The sequence below is a fragment of the Eucyclogobius newberryi genome, unplaced genomic scaffold, assembly GCF_026437365.1.
Source record: "Eucyclogobius newberryi isolate DKJ021-1_F unplaced genomic scaffold, fEucNew1.0.hap1 SCAF_3, whole genome shotgun sequence".
NCBI classification, from domain to species: Eukaryota; Metazoa; Chordata; class Actinopteri; order Gobiiformes; family Gobiidae; genus Eucyclogobius; species Eucyclogobius newberryi.
In genome coordinates this window covers 37648239-37666077 of record NW_027315945.1, presented here as the reverse complement: position 1 = coordinate 37666077, position 17839 = coordinate 37648239, and the positions used below count along the sequence as shown (strand labels likewise).

The following is a 17839-nucleotide window of genomic DNA, read 5'->3' as shown; positions in this document are numbered from 1 at the left end:
AACTCCACAAACTCCAGAGGTAGAGGAAGTGCAGATTCTTCTTCTGCGTCGGTTAGAGCTTAGAGCGCCCTCTTGTGGTTGTCAGTGTGAAAATAACAAATATCACATATAAGTCACTCTGGAGTATAATTCACACCCCGGCCAAAACTATGAAAAAGGTGTGACTTATAGTCTGAAAAATACGGTACATACTTGCTAATTTCATGGTTAGAAATTGGTATAACTCGGCTTTTAATGATGCATCTTTGTATTTTTTTTTTATATACCTCAGTATTAAAGGCTTAAATCTGAAAATTCCACGTTAGATTCTCCACCTCGCGTCTTCACGTTCCTTTGACCCGTGTTTCCTCTTGGCGTCCCAGGAATCCCGGTGAACTACCAGGACGTCTCCTCCATCGACCCGGAGTACGCCAAGAACCTGCAGTGGATCCTGGACAACGACATCAGCGACCTGGGCCTGGAGCTGAGTTTCTCCGTGGAGACGGACGTGTTCGGGGCCATGGAGGAGGTTCCTCTCAAACCGGGAGGCACCGGCATCTTGGTCACGCAGGACAACAAGGTACAAGGCGGTTCAAGGGGCGGCGCATGCTTTATTTATTGTGTGGTGGGGATGTTAATGAACTGTTTTTGAAGGAAATGGCCAAACCCATGATCAGAGCTGGGTAGTACTCCGTCACTTTTACTACTTAGTTATGTTTACTTGAGTCACTTTTTCAAGAAATTGTACTTCTTGGAGACACTAACCTTGAGTAAAAGTGTAAGTTTCTCTTCTCACTAAACAAAACTACAAAATCTTGTATGTCGACAATATGAAATAATTTGAACATTTGTGTTTCTTGCTCTTGAGTTCTGTGTTTCTTGATTTTTGTGTCCATCCTGTGATAATACCAGATTATGTGTATGATTTAAGTGTTTTGTCCTTCCAATTACGTAAACTGCAAGTTAATCAAATCAAATCAGATGTTACGTCCAGTAAAAAAAGTATTTGGGGAAACTGCTTACTTTCTTGGAGCACTGCTTTGCACTTTTACTTAAGTAATAGTTAACTTTATTCTCAACTTGAGTACATGTTTTACCTGCTCTACCCACCTCTGCTTATGATCCACAAATGGTCAACTTTAGCATTAAGCCATGAGGTTACGAATAGTTTTAAACGATTTAAGTCCTTGTAGAACTCTAGAAGTCCACGTTATCTTTGAGAAGTTCTCGTTGTCCCTCAGAAGTCCTTGTTGTGCTTTAAAACTTCTTGTTGTGCTAATTAAGTCCTTGTTGTCCCTCTGAAGTCCTTGCTGTCCCTCTGAAGTCCTTGCTGTCCCTCTGAAGTCCTTGCTGTCCCTCTGAAGTCCTTGCTGTCCCTCTGAAGTCCTTGTTGTCCCTCTGAAGTCCTTGTTGTCCCTTAGAAGTCCTTGTTGTCCCTTAGAAGTCCTTGTTGTCCCTCTGAAGTCCTTGCTGTCCCTCTGAAGTCCTTGCTGTCCCTCTGAAGTCCTTGCTGTTGTAACCCAGGTGATTTTCTGCTCCTGGACCGTTTCTGCCTCCGTTTTGCCTGCCTGGTCCCTTTGCTTCATTTTTGCCTGCCTGGTCCGTCTCTGCCGAACTATCGCGAGACTTCGCACACGTATCGTGAGATTTGCTGCGCCAAGCTCTTTAAAACATGGCCGCGCGCAGTTGTTCGGGAGGAGTGTGGGCCTCGAGGTTGTTAAGCGGCTGCAGATGCCTCTGCCTGTGATCTTGTGTTTTGTTTGACTGATATACTTAAAGTGGACCTGGCCAGGTTCCAGAACTGGATGGCGAGCTAAAGAAACCAGAACGAACCGAGAGAGTGCAAACATCTGCCGGTGCGGTAGGAGGCGCTGCAGCCGCTCCCCACACATACATTATATCCTACACAATATCCCCTGCTAGTGGATACACTGATTCGTACTCTGAAACCCTTGGAATTTACCGTGGATTCTATTTTTGTGGACTGAGTTATGCAGCACTGCACTTGGAACTTTGTCAACGCGTTGAACTGATTAAGTTCAGAAATATGGACCATTATTCTAATTGTGCACAACTGTAAATATTGTATATATTTGTCAATCACTGTAAATAACACCACTCAGCGCTACAAGCATTTTGTCAGTTGTCTCATTGAACACACCTCATTTTCCTCCGAGCCGAACCTTAAACTTCTGGTACTAGTCCAACTCTAATTTTAATGCACTGCAGCATTATATATGCTACATAAATGTGGCGAGCTAGCCAGGAGGAATTGGGTTGTGTTTAATGTGCATTTTTCATTTTCAGTTTGTTCATTTGCAAAATATTGTCAAAAATGGATGTATTTTTGAGAAATGGCATAAAAATTCCAAATGCTGTTCTGGTTGAGGGCATAACAGAGAAAGTAGAAGATGAAATTATTGACTTTCTAAAACAATATGGCTCTATTCATAATAATGTAATCATTTCTGAACCGGAGTTTGAGTTTGATGGTGCATTAGTAGTTGAATTTGCGAGGGGTTCTGCGTTGGAAGCATTGCGTCCCATATTACCCTACACTTTTGTTACTGCTAAAAAGACGGATACTTTTTGTATTTCTGAGCTTTCCACTGTTTATACCGAACACTTTGCTAAAACTAAAACAAAGTCGTACCTTTCTGATTTGCATAACATTGCTAAACTCACCGGGGTTGATTTTACTGAAGTTTTAAAAACTATGATGACTCAGATTGGACTGTCTATCACTGATGGTGAAGAAGAACTGGCTGACGCAGAGTCCTCTACATCCTCTACACGTCCTTCACCCACCAGCGGACCACAACCAGAGATGAAACGCACAATCCCCAGCGTGGACGTCCATCCGCCTGAGATCCAGAGATATGTGGTTGAACACATTGTGAAGAATGAGGAGGGTGCAATACACCATCAGCGGCTCCGGGCATTCTCTGGACGGCTGCCCCGACCTGCACATGAGGCGGATTATGAAACTTGGAGGTCAGGAGTTGACCTGCTGTTAAGGGACCCATCTGTGTCTGATCTCCAGCGCTCCCGGAGGATAGTCGACAGTCTCCTGCCTCCAGCAGCTGAGGTGGTGAAGCACCTGCGTTCCGATACAATGCCCGCAGTATATTTGGATACTCTTGACTCTGCTTATGGAACTGTTCAAGATGGAGATGAATTGTTTGCTAAATTCATGGATACCTTTCAGGACACTGGTGAGAGACCATCTGCTATCTTCAGCGGCTCCAGGCTGCCTTGAACTCTGCTTTAAAGAGGGGAGGAGTTATTGAGTCTGATGTCAACCGGCACCTGTTGAATCAGTTTTGTCGAGGGTGCTGGGATAATACACTAATAGCTGAGCTTCAGCTGAAGCAGAAAAAGACTCAACCACCCACGTTTGCAGAACTGTTACTACTCTTGCGCACAGAAGAGGACCGGGAAGCCGCTAAAGCTATGAGGATGAAGCAACACCTGGGGTCTACGCGCCAGAAAGTCACTGCCCATGCACAGTTCACGCGTCCTGATCTTGAAGGAGGGGCAGTTGCTGCTTTGACAAACATCACGGAGCAGCTCGCAGAACAACTAGCTGATGTCCAGCGGCAGCTTGCTATGCTAACGGCTGGCAATTAGAGGACTTCTGCCAAGCCACACTTAAATGAAAAAACTATACCACAACAGTCACGTCGACCAACATTTCCTCAGTCCAAGCCCGGTTACTGTTTCCGATGCGGGGAAGATGGCCACATTCGTCCACAATGTGAAAATGAGCCAAATCCTGCACTGGTTGATAGAAAAAAGAAACTGTTTTCCAGAAGACAGCAGAACACTTCCTCCAGACATTTAAACTAAGTTCGGTTCCTGTTGTGGGACAGATGGGAGCCAAGGGGGACCAAACCCGTCCCAAGAAAGAGAAGAAGAATGTTAAATGTGCTGAAATGTTACAATCAAAGAACAATATGCCAATCCAACTTCCAAAGGGGCTGGTGGGCTCGAAGTGTTCCTCCATTGTTAAAGTTTCTGGACTGAGCCACTACTGTCTCTTGGATACTGGGTCACAGGTGACTACAGTTCCAGTCTCATTTTATAATGAGACCCTCAGTGAACAACCCGTGAATCCACTCTACAATTTACTACAAGTGGAGGGAGCAGCTGGTCAGTCAGTTCCTTACCTCGGCTATGTGGAAATAACTATTACCTTTCCAAAAGATTTCTTGGGAGTTGACTTTGAAGTTCCAACACTTGCCTTGGTTGTGCCGGATGCCCATCCTGATTCCAATTCACCTGTTTTAATTGGTATGAACACTCTGGAGCAATTATATGAGCAGTACCTCGGCAGTGATGTCTCAAACTACCAACCATCCGCCAAAGGTTATTGTGCAGTCCTGAAGCTCCTGCAATTGAAATATCAACAGAGCCGAGAGGGCAGTGCCGGAACTGTAAGGTTGCTGAGTCAGACGACAGCTTTAGTTCCAGCGGGGCAGACTGTTGTCTTGGAGGGCTCTGCCAGAGTGAATGACCCCTCTACAGTTCAATGGGCCACAATTGAACACCCCACATCACCACTTCCTGGTGGTCTGTGTGTTCAGAGTTGCCTCATCACGCTCCCGACCCGTGCTCCATACAAAGTTCCTGTTGTCATCCGAAACGAATCTGAACATAATGTGCTTATTCCTGCAGCAGCTGTCATCGCAGACATTGCAGCTTCTCCAACCATCCTTGCCCAACAAACTGTTAACTACACTCAGACTTCATCTAAATCCCAGCAAGACCCTTTGGAGTACAATTTTGGAGATTCTCCAATTCCAGCTGACTGGAAAGAGCGAATAAAATCTAGGCTTAACCAAATGACTGAAGTGTTTTCTTGCAACGATCTGGATTTTGGTTGTACGGATAAAGTTAAGCATAACATCAAGCTCTATGACGAAACACCGTTCAAGCAACGAGCCAGGCCAATCCATCCCCACGACATTGAAGCTGTTCGCAGCCATTTGCGAGACCTGCTTGAAGCTGGCATCATCCGGAAGTCAGAGTCACCCTTTGCTTCCCCAATTGTGGTGGTCCGTAAACGGAATGGTGATGTGAGGCTCTGCATTGACTATCGGAAGCTGAATTTACAGACTATAAAAGATGCCTATGCCCTGCCAAACCTTGAGGAGTCGTTCTCCGCTCTTACTGGATCTAAATGGTTCACAGTTTTGGATCTTAAATCTGGGTATTATCAGATACAAATGGATGAAGCTGACAAGTTTAAAACTGCTTTTGTTACGCCACTAGGTTTCTGGGAATGGAATAGAATGCCGCAGGGGGTAACAAATGCTCCTAGTACCTTCCAGAGACTCATGGAGAAATGTATGGGGGATTTAAACCTCAAGGAAGTTCTTGTGTTCCTCGATGATATTATAATATTTTCTGACACTTTAGAAGAACATGAGAAGCGGCTATTGAAAGTTCTCCACCGTCTCAAGGAGTTTGGTTTAAAGTTGTCTCCTGATAAATGCAAGTTTTTCCAGTCTAGTGTGCGTTACCTTGGACATGTGGTGTCTGAGAGGGGTGTTGAAACGGACTCTGAGAAGACATCCTCACTCAAATCCTGGCCAGTTCCCCGAAACCTCAAGGAGCTTCGGTCCTTCCTCGGTTTCGCAGGATATTATCGGAGGTTTATCAGAGACTATGCCACAATTGTGAAATCCCTCAACACCCTTACCCGTGGCTATGCACCCGTCCATCGGTCTAATAAAGACAAAAGTCCTACTGTGAAGTACCATGACCCAAAGCAGTCTTTTGGAGACAGATGGACTCCAGAATGTCAAGCTGCTTTTAACAGCATTATCGAGAAGTTAACATCGGCTCCTGTGCTTGGTTTCGCCAATCCAAAATTGCCTTATATGCACACGGACGCTAGTACTATCGGTTTGGGAGCTGTTCTTTATCAAGAACAAGATGGTCAGCTCCGAGTCATCGCCTATGCAAGCAGAGGCTTGTCTCAAAGTGAGTCTCGATATGCAGCACATAAACTTGAATTTCTCGCTTTAAAATGGAGTGTCACTGAAAAGTTTCACGATTATTTATATGGTGCAAACTTCACAGTAGTTACAGACAACAATCCTCTCACTTACGTACTCACATCTGCAAAACTTGATGCCACAAGCCACAGGTTAGCTGCATTGTCCACATACTCTTTCAAAATGCAATATCGTGCTGGTAAACATAATTTTGATGCTGATGCTCTTTCTAGACTTTGCCATGCAGAAGTTCCAGACGACGTTCATGCAAGGAAAGAATGGAACCTCATTCACCAGCTAGCATCCGGGCCAGTCGAGACTGCAGAGCTATCACCTGACATCGTCGACGCCATCTGTCAGAGCAGCCTTGTTCGGATGTTTCATCGATCCCGGTTGAGTCACTCTGATGTTACACTGGTCGAGTCCCTTACAGTTTCTGCAGAAGTCATCCCTGCTGGCTTTGCTGAAGAAGAGTTGCACGGTTTACCTGTCATTCCCTCTTTTTCACACACAGATTTGAGGGATGAACAGCGTGCCGATCCTGCAGTTCGAGAAGTCATCCACCAGCTGAATACTGGAGAAAAGATTCCTCCGGGCGTTCGAAAAGAGCTTCCTGAGCTCCCCCTGCTGTTACGGGAGTGGAATCGGTTGGAGTTGGAGGATGGAGTCCTTTACAGACGAAAGCGGGAGGAGGATAAAGTTGTTCTTCAACTCGTTTTTGCCACCAGCCTTGCGTTCTACAGTTCTGAAAAGTCTCCACAATGACATGGGGCATATGGGCATAGAGCGGACGCTGGATTTAGTGCGACAACGGTTCTTCTGGCCAAAGATGGCAGCCGATGTGGAGCACTTTATCAAGACTTGTGACCGGTGCGTGCGACGCAAAACACCACCTGAAAGAGCAGCTCCATTGGTGAATATTCAAACTACTCGCCCTCTGGAACTATTGTGCATGGACTTTTTATCAATTGAACCGGATAGTAGCAATACAAAAGACATTCTGGTGTTAACTGATCACTTTACAAAATTTGCTGTCGCAATTCCAACTGCAAATCAGAAAGCTAAAACTGTTGCCGGATGTTTATGGAATGATTTTATGGTCTATTATGGAATTCCCGAACGCTTACATTCAGATCAAGGACCAGACTTTGAGTCACGGCTGATTAAAGAACTTTGTGATGTGGCTGGGATCAAGAAGACTCGAACTATTCCATACCACCCGAGGGGTAATCCGGTCGAGCGCTTTAATCGAACTCTCTTGGGCATGCTTGGAACGCTCGAGAGCAAGCAGAAGTCAAAGTGGAAGCACTTGTTCATGCATATAACTGCACTCGTAATGATGTGACTGGCTTCACGCCTTATGAACTTCTGTTTGGGCGATTGCCACGGCTCCCGGTTGACTTGGCTTTTGGCTTACCATTGCGTGAATCGCTTTCATCTTCGCACTCCCAATATGTGAAGAGTCTGAAAGCACGTCTTGAAGAAAGTTACAAGCTTGCATCCCAGAATGCCCGAAAGTCCGGTCAAAGGAATAAAAGCCGATTTGATCAGCGTGTAAAACCTGCAAGTTTAGAAATTGGTGATCGTGTTCTTGTACGAAATGTCAGAATCCGTGGAAAACACAAGCTCGCGGACAAGTGGGAGCAAGAGGTTTATGTGGTTGTTCAACGTGCCGGTGATCTCCCAGTCTACATTGTGAAACCAGAGACCAGGGATGGGGCTACTCACACGCTCCACCGCGACCATCTTCTGCCCTGTGGGTTTCTACCAGACTGTGTCTCTGAAGACTCCCAAGAATTTGCTCCTGCTCGAAGACCACCCACTCGTAGCCAGAGTCAACAAGCTGATCCTGCGCCGGAGAGTGAGGATGAATGGGATACTGAGTCTGTCATCCTTGCGTATTCTCCTCAGCTTCCGGTGAGATTTGGTGTGGAAGGAGCCTGTGAACTGGAGCAAATGCCAGAAACCAATATCACTGACTCGGCGCTTCCACTGCCACAACCTTCTGCTGGAAGCCTGTCAACTGCAACACCATCTGAGAACCATGTACCTGCAGGAGTATCCAGACCAGCTGAGGCAGAAGTTCCAGCAACACTCAGCAGCAATGAGTCAGAAGATGAAATTGCCTCACCTGAATCCATCGATCTACCTGAGGGCGGAGAATTACCCAATAATGTGCCTGAAGACTCTTTGCCCGGGGCTGAAATACCTCTGGAAGCTGGGGATCTTGGGCCGGTTCAATCTGAGTCATCAGAGGGTGACATAGGGGCTAGACGTTCGCGTCGTAATCGCCTACCACCTCAGCGTCTTGGCTATTCCACACTGGGTAACCCACTAATATCAGTTGTTCAAAACTTAATTCACAGCCTGTCTAATGTTTATGCTGAGGTCCTTAGTTTCACTCCTGCAGCAGACTCCGTCTCTAAATTATAATACTCGTATAGATCCCATACAACGGGACGTGCATGATCTAAAGGGGGGAAGGTGTAACCCAGGTGATTTTCTGCTCCTGGACCGTTTCTGCCTCCGTTTTGCCTGCCTGGTCCCTTTGCTTCATTTTTGCCTGCCTGGTCCGTCTCTGCCGAACTATCGCGAGACTTCGCACACGTATCGTGAAATTTGCGGCGCCAAGCTCTTTAAAACATGGCCGCGCGCAGTTGTTCGGGAGGAGTGTGGGCCTCGAGGTTGTTAAGCGGCTGCAGATGCCTCTGCCTGTGATCTTGTGTTTTGTTTGACTGATATACTTAAAGTGGACCTGGCCAGGTTCCAGAACTGGATGGCGAGCTAAAGAAACCAGAACGAACCGAGAGAGTGCAAACATCTGCCAGGGCGGTAGGAGGCGCTGCAGCCGCTCCCCACACATACATTATATCCTACACAATATCCCCTGCTAGTGGATACACTGATTCGTACTCTGAAACCCTTGGAATTTACCGTGGATTCTATTTTTGTGGACTGAGCTATGCAGCACTGCGTTGTTAACGCGTTGAACTGATTAAGTTCAGAAATATGGACCATTATTCTAATTGTGCACAACTGTAAATATTGTATATATTTGTCAATCACTGTAAATAACACCACTCAGCGCTACAAGCATTTTGTCAGTTGTCTCATTGAACACACCTCATTTTCCTCCGAGCCGAACCTTAAACTTCTGGTACTAGTCCAACTCTAATTTTAATGCACTGCAGCATTATATATGCTACACTGTCCCTTAGAAGTCCTTGTTGTCCCTTAGAAGTCCTTGTTGTCCCTCTGAAGTCCTTGTAGTCCCTCAGAAGTCCTTGTTGTCCCTTAGAAGTCCTTGTCCTATACACAAAATGGAAAATCTACTGCAAATCCTGATGAGGGAACACCTGACATAGATTAATGAGTGCTTTTCAATACACGCTATTACTTAAGTTCTTATGTGAATGTGTTATAATTTAAGACTAATCTGGATGAACATTCTTAAAACTTGAGGTTGTAAACTTATCCTTGTTTATCACTGTATAGTTATTTGATGAATCGGTTTTGTGTGTAAACGTGTTGTTCTGTCCGTCCTCTCGCTCAGGCGGAGTACGTGCAGCTGGTGACGGAGCTGAGGATGACCAGAGCCATTCAGCCCCAGATCAACGCCTTCCTGCAGGGTTTCCACACCTTCATCCCGCCCTCGCTCATCCAACTCTTCGACGAGTACGAACTGGTGAGCAGCAGCTTCCGGAGCCGTCTGCCGAGTGTGTTATTTATGTTTTTTTCAGGTGCTTTAAGATGGATGAAGATTCCAATCACAGACTAGGGTTCCCTCAGAGTGGTTTGCAGGCCTATAATAGAAAGTATAGAAAGTCAAATCACTCGCGAGGGGAGCAAACGCATTCAATAGTATAAAAAAAAACTTTCCATTAATAGTTCCTCTTGAGACAAATATTGCATCCTTTTATGTTTAGTTTTTTAAGTTCTATATAATTTCCCGTACTTTTTGGACTTTAAGCCGATTTTTACTGACTAATGGCTCTAGCAGGAAGCTCAATCATTTGAAACGCTGTAGAAGAAGACGTCACTGTCCAGCCCCTTATTGTCAGGTGCGGCCCGTGTGTACAATTCATTTTTTTCTTTGTAAATTTTGTTGGCACGGCTTTATATTCAGAGTGTTGTATAACCCGAAAGCTACGGTGAAGGGATTTCTTTGAAGTATTTCTCGTTTTTGTTTCCATCTTTTGACTGTTGTACTGGGTTCAAAATGCCGTTAACATTAAAGGATGCGACTCATAACGTTTCAGATGCCGTTGTATTAACAGTATTGAATTTATCCTGCTACGAAACGCTCCTGTTGAACACAACACGCAAAAAAATGGAAAAAAAAATCTTCTTTTTTCCCTGCTGTTGCTGTCGTTGTTATGGTATCGTTATTTCCACACACGTTTCGATTGGTCAGTGTTTTTTTTTTTTTTCAATTAAAAAAAAAAGAGAATGTTTTTATTGTGTTGTTGTTGTTGTTTTTTGCAGGTTTTTTAGCGTTTTTTTCTTTTTCTTTTTTTTTTCAATTAAAAAAAAGAAGAAAAAAAAGACAATGTTTTGTTTGTGTGTTTTTGTCTTTTAGGAGCTGCTGCTGTCTGGAATGCCGGAGATCGACGTCCAGGACTGGTACAAGAACACTGAGTACACCAGCGGATACGACCAGCACGAGCCCGTCGTTCTGGTGAGGCTCGTCTCCTTTTCACGGCGAGAAAACCCGCTCGTATTTGAGGATTTTATTGCCGGGATGGTGTCGTTTTTGCAGCTCGTGACTCACACTGTCGTATTAACCCTTTGTATTATTGTGAGAATATTCCAGATACTCGTAGAATGCAATTTTTAACAGAATAAATGTAGTTTCTTTACTTTTACAAGGGCGTTTTTTTATTAGCACTCGTATAGATCAAGTTTATTCTAAACATATTCAGGAAAAATGCCATTTTTGTTCTATTTATGTGTTTTTTGTATTGATATTTCCCCCAAATGAGTCCGTCTTGTTTATTTGTTTGTTTAGAATTGGTCATTATCTTATCAAAGCAGTTTGATTTCTTCATCTGTGCAGATTTTGATGAGAAAATTAAAAAAATTCAAATCAAGACTAAAGGGAAAATGTTAGTTATTTTAAAATGTGTTATGAATACAACAATTAGTCTAAAAATCCACTTATTAACTATTAAGTGAGTAAAGAATTATCTGGAGAGAATGTTATTAATTGAAAGGAACTCTTTAAAATCCCCAGGTTCAGAGCCACATCAATAGCAAAATGTATTTCAATTAAACAAAATGTAAAATATTCTGCTACAAAAACATGAGATAGTTCAGTATATCGATAATATTTTACATGTACAATAACGTCACTTAAATACCTTGCATGAAATAGCTGTGTTTATGAAACTGAGGGTCTCTGGTAAAAGACAAAACCGTTTAAACTCACACTTATCATCATAGTTTCTCCACTTCATTGAATTTAAACACAAGTCTTTAGTGTCAAAGCCATTTCAACTCTAAAAGCCGCTCCTCTTACGTCTTTTTCATTCATTATCTGATTAATCCTCTTATTCTGACTCGTTATTCCTCAATTACAATATCACAATATCACATTATTCAGATTTTACTGTTGCTCTGTCGTTTTTAGTGGTTCTGGGACGTGGTGAACAGTTTGACCCAAGAAGAGAGAGTTTTGCTGCTGCAGTTTGTGACCGGGAGGTGAGTGGTTCTTTTTAAAAACCCTCTATGCACACGGACCACACCAGAACCGGGACTCGAAGAGGACTAAACCGGGACTCGGACCACGTCTCGGACCAGGACTCGTGCGGACGCAGAGTGAACGTGTCGAATTACTCAAACGGCGTGTAACTGGTGTGATTTACATGTTCTGACTGTTTAAACTGGAACGGTGGCTCACAAAGTACTGCCAAAGGGAATATTTGTCCAAACCAGGTCTAAATCAGAACTATTCCAGGTCTAAACTCTAAAAAAAGACTGTACTGTTGCTTTACGAGGTCTGAACCAGGACAATGACATGTACCACAGTTTGAGAAGCACTGAACAATAACATTGGAATAACTTTGAATAAAATGTATGTATGAAATAACAATAAATGATGTACAGTAAGTGACTTCAGTTCTAATGCAGATTGTATCCAAACATTATTTTGAAAAGCCACAAAAGCAAAATACCAAACGTCAAAGTCCAAACAACAAGTCATGGTGTTGTCATCAAAAACAACTCGTTTATCAAGAGAAAATTGTTACTTTCATACATTAATTAAAGGAATAATAGAGGTCAGCCGAGTAGTTCTGCTCACTACACTACGGCCCTCGCACACTGCACTACGGCCCTCGCACCCTACACTACGGCCCTCGCACCCTACACTACGGCCCTCGCACACTAAACAGACTCTACGGCCCTCGCACACTACACTATGGCCCTCACACACTACACTACGGCCCTCGCACACTACACTATGGCCCTCACACACTACACTACGGCCCTCGCACACTGCACTACAGCCCTCGCACACTACACTACGGCCCTCGCACCCTACACTACGGCCCTCGCACCCTACACTACGGCCCTCGCACACTAAACAGACTCTACGGCCCTCGCACACTACACTATGGCCCTCACACACTACACTACGGCCCTCGCACACTACACTACGGCCCTCACACACTACACTACGGCCCTCGCACACTACACTACGGCCCTCGCACACTGCACTACGGCCCTCGCACACTGCACTACGGCCCTCGCACACTACACTACGGCCCTCGCACACTACACTACGGCCCTCGCACACTACACTACGGCCCTCGCTACGGCCCTCGCCCACTACACTACGGCCCTCGCTACGGCCCTCGCCCACTACACTACGGCCCTCGCTACGGCCCTCGCACACTACGCTACGGCCCTTGCACACTAAACAGACTCTACGGCCCTCACACACTACACTACGGCCCTCGCTACGGCCCTCGCACACTACACTACGGCCCTCGCACACTACACTACGGCCCTCGCACACTACACTACGGCCCTCGCACACTACACTACGGCCCTCGCACACTGCACTACGGCCCTCGCACACTGCACTACGGCCCTCGCACACTGCACTACGGCCCTCGCACACTACACTACGGCCCTCGCACACTGCACTACGGCCCTCGCACACTGCACTACGGCCCTCGCACACTACACTACGGCCCTCGCACACTACACTACGGCCCTCGCACACTGCACTACGGCCCTCGCACACTGCACTACGGCCCTCGCACACTGCACTACGGCCCTCGCACACTACACTACGGCCCTCGCACACTACACTACGGCCCTCGCTACGGCCCTCGCACACTACACTACGGCCCTCGCTACGGCCCTCGCACACTACACTACGGCCCTCGCACACTACACTACGGCCCTCGCACACTGCACTACGGCCCTCGCACACTACACTACGGCCCTCGCACACCACACTACGGCCCTCGCACACCGCACTACGGCCCTCGCACACCGCACTACGGCCCTCGCACACTACACTACGGCCCTCGCACACTGCACTACGGCCCTCGCACACTACACTACGGCCCTCGCACACTACACTACGGCCCTCGCACACTACACTACGGCCCTCGCACACTGCACTACGGCCCTCGCACACTACACTACGGCCCTCGCACACTACACTACGGCCCTCGCTACGGCCCTCGCACACTACACTACGGCCCTCGCACACTACACTACGGCCCTCGCTACGGCCCTCGCACTACACTACGGCCCTCGCACACTACACTACGGCCCTCGCTACGGCCCTCGCACTACACTACGGCCCTCGCACACTACACTACGGCCCTCGCTACGCACCTCGCACACTACACTACGGCCCTCGCACACTACACTACGGCCCTCGCTACGGCCCTCGCACACTACACTACGGCCCTCGCTACGGCCCTCGCACACTACACTACGGCCCTCGCTACGGCCCTCGCACACTACACTACGGCCCTCGCACACTACACTACGGCCCTCGCACACTACACTACGGCCCTCGCACACTACACTACGGCCCTCGCACACTACACTACGGCCCTCGCACACTACACTACGGCCCTCGCACACTACACTACGGCCCTCGCTACGGCCCTCGCACACTACACTACGGCCCTCGCACACCACACTACGGCCCTCGCACACCGCACTACGGCCCTCGCACACTGCACTACGGCCCTCGCACACTACACTACGGCCCTCGCACACTGCACTACGGCCCTCGCACACTACACTACGGCCCTCGCACACTACACTACGGCCCTCGCACACTACACTACGGCCCTCGCACACTGCACTACGGCCCTCGCACACTGCACTACGGCCCTCGCACACTACACTACGGCCCTCGCACACTACACTACGGCCCTCGCACACTACACTACGGCCCTCGCACACTACACTACGGCCCTCGCTACGGCCCTCGCACTACACTACGGCCCTCGCACACTACACTACAGCCCTCGCTACGCACCTCGCACACTACACTACGGCCCTCGCACACTACACTACGGCCCTCGCTACGGCCCTCGCACACTACACTACGGCCCTCGCTACGGCCCTCGCACACTACACTACGGCCCTCGCTACGGCCCTCGCACACTACACTACGGCCCTCGCTACGGCCCTCGCACACTACACTACGGCCCTCGCACACTACACTACGGCCCTCGCACACTACACTACGGCCCTCGCACACTACACTACGGCCCTCGCACACTACACTACGGCCCTCGCTACGGCCCTCGCACACTACACTACGGCCCTCGCACACTACACTACGGCCCTCGCACACTACACTACGGCCCTCGCTACGGCCCTCGCACACTACACTACGGCCCTCGCTACTGCCCTCGCACACTACACTACGGCCCTCGTACACTACACTACGGCCCTCACAACACTTGGGCCGCGTGTTAAAACAAGAGTCTTTCCCTCCAGTTCTCGAGTTCCTCACGGAGGCTTCGCGTTCCTGATGGGAGGAGGAGGTTTACAGAAGTTCACCATCGCTGCAGTGCCGTACACGTCCAACCTGCTGCCCACCGCCAGCACATGGTAATATTTACACTTACACCGGCCCATTGCGCCCTCAGTGGGTCATGTTGACTCTGTTGGTTTTGTGTCGTCAGCATCAACATGCTGAAGCTCCCGGAGTATCCCAGCCTGGACGTCCTGAAAGACCGGCTGCTCGTCGCTCTTCACTGCGGCAGCTACGGCTACACCATGGCCTGAAACAGCCAGCCTCACGGCGTCACGGCGTCACGGCACGCCTCACGTCACGCCTCACGGCCCACGGCACGCCTCACGTCACGCCTCACGGCCCACGTCACGCCTCACGACCCACGGCCCTCATCACGGCCCACGTGTGTCAGGGATGATCACACACGCCCAAACCAAAACATCTAGTTCAAGGCAAGGCACTGCAGGTGGATCGAGAAGGGCTTCATTCATAAAAAAGGCTTTGTCTGTGGAAGAACGGCCAAAAGTACATATATTTTGGACACGTTTTTATTAGATCCAAAAACTTGCGTAAACTACTGTAGATCTTACTGAAAATTATCTCTTTTAGTTAAAATGTTTATAAATCAATTTTGGAATTTAATATGAAATAATCTTTCACTAAATTCCATCTAAATCTTCAAACAATATAATATTTGCTGCACACGGAGGCTTTTAGATACATTTTAACAAAAAAAGGTTGAAATATAGTGACTAAAATGCTTCTAGGGAGAAGAACAGATCGAGGACCCCAGAGCGCCGTGCATCTCCATCTCCTCTGAGGAGGAGACTCTGAGCAGGAGGAGACTCTGAGCAGGAGGAGACTCTGAGCAGGAGGAGACTCTGAGCAGGAGGAGACTCTGAGCAGGAGGAGACTCTGAGCAGGAGGAGACTCTGAGCAGGAGGAGACTCTGAGCAGGAGGAGACTCTGAGCAGGAGGAGACTCTGAGGACAGTGAGGAGACTCTGCGGACAGTGAGGAGACTCTGCGGACAGTGAGGAGACTCTGCGGACAGTGAGGAGACTCTGAGGACAGTGAGGAGACTCTGAGGACAATGAGGAGACTCTGAGGACAGTGAGGAGACTCTGAGGACAGTGAGGAGACTCTGAGGACAATGAGGAGACTCTGAGGACAATGAGGAGACTCTGAGGACAGTGAGGAGACTCTGAGGACAGTGAGGAGACTCTGAGGACAGTGAGGCGACTGAGGACAATGAGGAGACTCTGAGGACAGTGAGGAGACTGAGGACAGAGAGGAGACTCTGAGGACAGTGAGGAGACTCTGAGGACAGTGAGGACAGTGAGGAGACTCTGAGGACAGTGAGGACAGTGAGGAGACTCTGAGGACAGTGAGGAGACTCTGAGGACAATGAGGAGACTCTGAGGACAGTGAGGAGACTCTGAGGACAGTGAGGAGACTCTGAGGACAATGAGGAGACTCTGAGGACAGTGAGGAGACTCTGAGGACAGTGAGGAGACTCTGAGGACAATGAGGAGACTCTGAGGACAGTGAGGAGACTCTGAGGACAGTGAGGAGACTCTGAGGACAGTGAGGAGACTCTGAGGACAATGAGGAGACTCTGAGGACAGTGAGGAGACTCTGAGGACAGTGAGGTGAGGAGACTCTGAGGACAGTGAGGTGAGGAGACTCTGAGGACAGTGAGGAGACTCTGAGGACAGTGAGGAGACTCTGAGGACAGTGAGGAGACTGAGCAGGAGGAGAGGTGGTCTGAAAGAGGAGATAAGGAGGTCCAATCACTCTTTCAACAGAAATGGAGTTTTAAGGTTAAATTTGGCTGCAGTGTACAGCAGCATTTAGAAGCGGTTAGCACTAGATCATATAGGGAATCGGGACGGATTGAAGTTGAATAATGACAATGAACGAGGAAAGTTAGGTTTTCTTCGTCTGGTTCAAACTAGTTTTAACCAATTGTGCAATCTATAAGTTTAAAAGGTTTAACCTCTAAATAAATATAACCTCTAAATAATACAAGCGCCGAGCCAACACATCTGAAGACTTTCGGCTGCGAGACGGTAAATGTCCCTCGCTCACCACCAGGTGTCGCAAAATGGTGAAGACGATTCCCTATATGATCTAGTGCTAACCATTTAGAAGCCAGGGGGCGACATCAGCCCCGCCCATTCTGATGCTAATCACATACCCATCAGTGATGAGGGAGCTGCGGCCAGTCAACAATAGCTTTTAGACCGAAAATATTTTTGAATCAAGTTTATTATTTATAGAATTCAGAAATTATAATTATTTTTTGATATATTTGATTAAATAATGCCGCTGCCTTCGTTATAAATGTTTTTTCCGAAGTGTTTTAGAGTCTAGTGCAGAGGAGGATTACAAGGATCGGCTCGTCTGTGAAAACAGAACTAGATCATGTTAAACTCTTCACAGTTCCACACGCGCCGCTCACTTTCCTAACGCTTTCTGAGCATCTGAAACGTTCACGATCAGGAGCACTTTTCAATGTTTCAAAACAGTAAAAATCAGATTTAAAGCCGATTAAATGAAATGATCAAACTTTGTCAGGTGCAGTTTGTCGTTTCAAACTCAAACTGACCGAGAAGCTAAAACAGTCCGAACAAAATGTGATCGAAAGCTCTGCCTGTCGTGTCTCGCCTTAAAATCCCAAATTCAAGTGGATCTTTTCCTTCCCGCACTTTGCTCAAACATTCACCTGCTGTATCCACTCGTTTTGTACGTTTTCGCTGGACTCTAAAAGGGAAACCGAGCTGCTGGAGACGAGTCTATTTTTATATCACGCGGACGTAACAGAGATTTTCCCGCTCAGACGCATTCGCGGCCGCGTT

General features: G+C 47.5%; 1 protein-coding gene across 2 annotated transcripts in view; it reads left to right on the top strand.

Moving 5' to 3' along the window:
• The window catches only part of hace1 (HECT domain and ankyrin repeat containing E3 ubiquitin protein ligase 1), a 40158-nt gene extending 24882 nt beyond the window's left edge, over positions 1 to 15276 (top strand). For both annotated transcript variants that reach the window (XM_072460735.1, XM_072460734.1), the window contains 6 exons: positions 363 to 559; positions 9535 to 9666; positions 10561 to 10659; positions 11611 to 11681; positions 14961 to 15074; positions 15149 to 15276. In XM_072460735.1, the coding sequence (XP_072316836.1) occupies positions 363 to 559; positions 9535 to 9666; positions 10561 to 10659; positions 11611 to 11681; positions 14961 to 15074; positions 15149 to 15251 (716 nt within the window). In that variant the 3' untranslated portion in view covers positions 15252 to 15276. The remainder of the gene's footprint in view (positions 1 to 362; positions 560 to 9534; positions 9667 to 10560; positions 10660 to 11610; positions 11682 to 14960; positions 15075 to 15148) is intronic.
• The last annotated feature ends 2563 nt before the right edge of the window (positions 15277 to 17839 follow it).